The 4,490-nt window shown below is 52.1% G+C and overlaps 1 protein-coding gene across 1 annotated transcript in view; it reads left to right on the top strand.

The window, feature by feature from the left end:
- ST6GAL2 (ST6 beta-galactoside alpha-2,6-sialyltransferase 2) overlaps nt 1-4,490 on the top strand; it is a 34,165-nt gene that overhangs the window by 512 nt on the left and 29,163 nt on the right. The window contains 1 exon segment of the mRNA XM_021711633.1: nt 4-94. Coding sequence (XP_021567308.1) covers nt 4-94 — 91 coding nt within the window.

Raw genomic sequence — 4,490 nt, 5'->3', positions numbered from 1 at the left:
CCCCTGAGCCAGCTGCACCCGCGCGGCCTGAGCAGCTGCGCCGTGGTCATGTCCGCGGGCGCCATCCTCAACTCCTCCCTGGGCGAGGAGATAGGTAGGTCTCCGCGCGGGGACGGGGCCCCGAGGGCTGGTCCCGGCGGTGCGCGCCTCTGGACCTCGCCGGCGTCGAGGCCCGGGTCCCCGGCCCGGGGTTCCAGGGTCCGTGGCAGAGTGGGCAGGTGACGCCCCGCCGCTGGGACAGAATGAGCCCCTGTCGAGACCCTGACAGAAGCAGTCTTTGGGGGGAGCTTAGAGCGGGAAGGGGGCTCCCTGGCGCCCCTTCTCACTGCTCCTGTCTCAGACTTCACCTCCAGCGGAGCCCCGGGTCTGCACCCGTCGGCCCCCAGCCTGGCCCTCGGAAGCCTGCCCACCCCATCACGGGGTGGCAGTAAGGTAGAGGAACAAGAGGAGGGGTTGGGAGAGCGGGAACACGCCCGGTCAGAGCTCGCCCCCAAGAGAAGCATCCGGGAGGGCGACGTTGGCCGCCCCCGTGCCTAAGCCGTCCTCCATGGACTCTGAGAAGGGCCCAGCTGCTGTCGAGACCGTCTTTCAGAAGATGAGTCCTGGCCTCCCGACCGTTGGCACGAAGCCAACCGGGGGGGCATGGCCAAGATGCCTGGTGGGGACTTCTCCCAGGTGGTCACTGCCATCTCTGCCAGGGGCTTCCGTCCTCCGCGCCAGGCTCATTCTTTAAACCCATGTCAAGAGCTCTGGAGCACGTCTGCCTCCGCCAGGGTTCTCCAGACAATCAGACCAGGAGTAGATACTGCAGAGACAGAAAGATTTAGGTCAAAGACTTGGCTCAGGTGATATCCGTAGGGCGGGCCAGCCGGCGAGACACTCGGGCGAGGTTTCTCCGGGGCAGCCACGAGGCAGAATTCCCTCTTCCTCAAGAAACTTCAGTCTTTGATTCTAAGGCCTTCACCTGGTGAGAAGAGGACCCCTACACTGTGCAGGGCCGTCTGCTTTACTCAAAGTCAGTTGATTTACATGTTAATCATGTCTTAAAAATGTCTTCACACCAACACCTAAACTGGTATTTGACCCAACATCTGGATACCGGAGTCTGGCTAAGTTGGTACATCACATGAACCACCAGCTTCTTCCCAGTTTTCAAGTAAAGTCTCAGTCCAAGGCTCGTTTGGTCGAAAGGGCAGGGTAAGGTTCAAGCACAGTGCCCTCTCCAAAGCGGAAGTCCTCCTTCCTCGCTGGACGGCAATTATCTCCCCACCTCCCCTAGCCTCTTGGCCCTCCTTGCCTGAGACGCCTCGTCTCCTGTGTTGACAGCTGCTCTCTCCCTCCGCAGGCGTGGGTCTCTGCTCCTGGGAATTTTCATGAGGCCCAGGCAAATTCCATGGCCGCAGGGAGCATGCAGCCTGGCCCCTTAGGCTCACCCAGTCACTGGGCAAATGCTTTTAGGCCCTACTGTGCGCACTGCTCTGCACGAGGAGCAGTTAAACAAATGTAACCAGTTGCAGCTTCAGCCTCAAGTCCAGGCGTGATGCAGCCACGTTTCAGACAGCCTCACGGTGACTGGTGTTTGGCTGTAACTCGTCTAGAAGTGAGATTTAGAGACCTCGCCTCCTGGTTGCAAAGGTGGAGTCCTGGCTTCTAGTCTTTGTTGTAAGCAGACTCACCTATTGTTCTGTCCTGGAAGAGTTCCCGACTTTCCAGAGCCCTCTTGGACTGAGGTGAAGGCACTGAAACCCAGACCTCAGCTCAGTTGTCCTCAGGAATGAGGCTGAATTCTTGAAAAGTAAAGAAAACAAGACAGTAAGTCTGGACTTGCGCTCGGGGGTCCCTGTGCTGACATTACAGCGGGCTCGTAATAACACAGTCCATGTGTCACATGAGCAAGTAGCCAAAGCCAGGGCAGAGCAGCTCGCAATTTATTAAAAGCAAGCAGGGGTTTACAGGTCCCCGGGGTGAAATAACACCAAGGCTCTTTTTCACTTCTGAGGACCTATATTAATAACGTAGAGAAGAGATGTAAGTTTTAGGCTTGCAGCAGGCAGTGGCTTGCTTCTGGCTTGGCTTGGTTGTGAACACCTCTGCATTAAAGCTGCATATCTGGGCTGCTCGTGCATGTCACAGAGAATTTCTGCGCTCTTCATCCCTGGGTGAATATCCCTGACCAGAGTCTCGTAAACGCTGCTTACACTGAGAATCCTTGTTTCTGGGGAGCATGAAATCCCAAAGTTGCATCTCTGTCCACTTAGAGTATCCAGGTTTAATGTACACTGTACACACTTCCATGAGGCTTCTTGAATGGAGCTGTAGAGTCACCACTGAAGAACGGGCTTGGGAAGGTTTTTGGGTTTGGGGTTTTTTCCTGTAATCTCAATGTTGTTTTGTCAACATTTCTTTGAATCAGAGTTTGTAGTAACCCATTAAGAACACATCACACGCCTCCGTTTGCAAAAACAAAAACGCTCACTTCTTTAAGTGGTCATCTGCTAACATTAGCACTATGTGTGGCGCTGGGCTCTGTGTCCTACTCACCTGGTTGTATACATGCAATTCCATGTAGTTATTAATGACTACATGAATAACTAAATTCATGTAGCATAAAGGTAAATTCATGTAGCAAGCCATCCTCTAGTGACTGCAAGCTCGCTCTCTTGCTGCTTCAATTCAACACAGGAGGCCGTGGGGGAGTGCCCAGGCAGGGCAGTGACCAAGTGCTGGCGACTGGCGGGCCTAGTAGCTCCTGGAAGGTTTTTAATTTTCCTTCTGGATGCACCTGTCTGGCTCATTTTCAAGATCAGTACGGCATGGCTCTGGCCTGGAAATGCCTTCTCCAGAATGAAGCTTGACTTTCTTCCCTTGTGCTTGCTGTCTTATCTACAATTTCTTTTCTAAACATGAATGGACAGCTTCTGTTTTTAAGGCACATCATCCAGGAAAGGTACACCAGATGTATGTACACAGCACAGCCTCCCTTTCCGACCCTGGCGCGGCTTACTCAGGGCTTTCACCGGGCTTAGCACATGTCCCGATGAGGGGGCCTCCCTGCTCCCCACGCAAGTGGCCTTTCAACTCTCCAGACCAATACCACTTCCCAAGGAGTTACGTGACATCACCTTCCTGTGCTCGTGACCTCCTTGGGAGGGTTAAAACCCAGCTCCCCGTACAGTGACAGGTATTCCAATGCTGGTACGTCTCCAAGGGGGATGCGATTTAACTGACGTTATGAGTCAGTTAAGAGAAGGGTACCCACTGCTCTGGCCCCTTGGCCTGCACACTCCACCTCTCAGCCTCACAGCCCAGGCTGTGTCTGAGGGACAGGAAGCAAGGTGTCAGAAGGGAACTGTGGCTGGGGAGTGCTGGCATCACCCTCCCTGGCTGCGGGGCGGACTCCCCCTGGAGCATCTGCATCCCCCTCACCTTCAGGAGTCTCCCCCGCATATTCGTGCTTGTCAGAGGCTTGCCTGAGATCAGTACTGCAGGACCGTTTCGGGTCCACAAGGCCGAATCTATTTGGGGGATGATAGAGGTATTTTCAGCTGTTGACATTTGCACGGACGATGCACAGGCAACGGTGGATAAAACCACAGGCTTCTTAGCACAAATCAGAGCAGCGGTGCCCAAAGCTCAAGCCTTGAGTACACATCTTTCAGATTTGGTGTGACAGATTGGGAAACAGGAGAAAAGCACACATGCATACGAGCACACAGCGGAAAAGCACTTGTGTGATTACATCGTGAGCTGACCTAACCACTTTTGTCATGAAATACAGTTTTACTGGGGGAAAAAATGACAGACAGATATACTCTAATTACTCAGATTTACTTGGCAGACATTTTCTCAAAGAATCAAGTGGGCCTGTCACTTTGAGGGGAATGATTAGCAGTATTAGTTGGCAATGATAAGATTCAAGGTTTTGGCTACAAGCTTGGAAGCTTCCCATACTTAAAAACTGATGAGATTCATGGCGCTAGTAACCAATGTGGTGTTTTGATACTCTATAATGAGATGCATCAATATTTGGAAGTAACTTACTGAGCTGATAGTTTTCAGATGATCATTGTACAATGTTACACAATTATGTAATGAGTAAGAGATCTATTTGAAGTGCAAAAAGAACGATAAATTTTAATGTAACAGTATAAAAAGCTCACTGATGCTTCAGATTCCACACTGCAACCAGTCCATAAGATACGAGTACGCACTGAGTTTTGATGAAGTATCAAAGAATATTCACAGTTCTCTGGAAGGATTCTTTTTTTTTTTTGAGATGGAGTCTCACTCTGTCACCCAGACTGGAGTGCAGTGGCTGCTCTCGGCCACCGCAGCCTCGTCCTGCTGGACTCCGGCGATCCTTCAGCCTTCCAAATAGCTGGAACTATAGGTGCATGCTACCACACTCAGCTAATTTTTGATTTATTGTGGAGATGAGGTCTCACCAAGTTGCCCAGGTGGGTCTCGAACCTGCAGGCTCAGGCAATCCA

This window comes from Carlito syrichta, unplaced genomic scaffold (genome assembly GCF_000164805.1).
Source record: "Carlito syrichta isolate Samal-C Ts95f unplaced genomic scaffold, Tarsius_syrichta-2.0.1 Scaffold302425, whole genome shotgun sequence".
NCBI lineage: Eukaryota > Metazoa > Chordata > Mammalia > Primates > Tarsiidae > Carlito > Carlito syrichta.
This window is presented reverse-complemented; position numbering and strand designations above follow the sequence as displayed.